This window comes from Cicer arietinum, chromosome 7, assembly GCF_000331145.2.
Source record: "Cicer arietinum cultivar CDC Frontier isolate Library 1 chromosome 7, Cicar.CDCFrontier_v2.0, whole genome shotgun sequence".
Taxonomy (NCBI): domain Eukaryota; kingdom Viridiplantae; phylum Streptophyta; class Magnoliopsida; order Fabales; family Fabaceae; genus Cicer; species Cicer arietinum.
In genome coordinates, this window is record NC_021166.2 from 18018441 (window position 1) to 18019413 (window position 973).

The following is a 973-nucleotide window of genomic DNA, read 5'->3' on the forward strand; positions in this document are numbered from 1 at the left end:
ATCAACATTAAATAAAAATAATAAATTTCATCACTAAATAATTATAACCGTGGTAATTAAAAAATAGATAATCAATACTTTAAAATTAACCGATAAGTTTAATAATGCATGTGCATTAAATAAATAAATAAACATATTTAACCTTATACTACGTTCTTGAGAATCTTATGTCATGATGAGATGAGAACAGTTGAACCCATCTGCCACCACAAGCAGCGTTGTCCTAATGTTCCCTTTTCAATCTATATATTAAAAAACTATTGCAAAAATTACACATCAGCAATTTTATTTTAGATTTATTTATTTATTTATTCTAAAGACAAAATCTAAAACGACGCCACGATCTTTCCGGTGATTGTAGTTTAGCCCCACATGAAAATGACAGAGGCACAAGCACAATAGAACGCGACACAAATGCATCGCACTTCAATTTTAATTTTAATATAAATGAAAAATGCACAAATTAATAAATATAAATACACATAATATAAAGTCGTGAAAATGAGGCCACGCAGAGACACTGATAAAAATAACAGCAGATTCACTTTAAATCTCAACCAATCATCCGATTCCGACGACGTCGAATCGCCGCGGCGGCGAAGAATCGCGTTTACGAATAAATTATTCATTTTAATGGCAGGACAATCGAGAAAATGGATGATCCTTGTGGTTACGATTTGGATTCAAGCATTCACGGGAACGAATTTCGATTTCTCGCAATATTCGTCGTCGTTGAAATCGGCGCTCGGAATCTCGCAGGCTCAGCTTAACTATTTAGCGACGGCGAATGATATGGGGAAGGTTTTCGGTTGGTCTTCTGGTTTGGCTCTTATGCACCTTCCTGTTTCTGTTGTTATGTTCGTTGCGGCTTTCATGGGGTTTCTTGGTTACGGTCTTCAATGGCTTCTTATTAACCATTTCATCTCTTTTTCTTATTTTCTGGTAATTTCATTTTCATATACTTTTTCACTCT

General features: G+C 34.4%; 1 protein-coding gene across 1 annotated transcript in view; it reads left to right on the forward strand.

The window, feature by feature from the left end:
• Positions 1–476: 476 nt before the first annotated feature.
• The window catches only part of LOC101496594 (protein NUCLEAR FUSION DEFECTIVE 4), a 5663-nt gene continuing 5166 nt past the window's right edge, over positions 477–973 (forward strand). Inside the window, exon 1 of the mRNA XM_004509479.4 lies at positions 477–942. Within this exon, the coding sequence (XP_004509536.1) occupies positions 502–942 (441 nt within the window). The 5' untranslated portion in view covers positions 477–501. The remainder of the gene's footprint in view (positions 943–973) is intronic.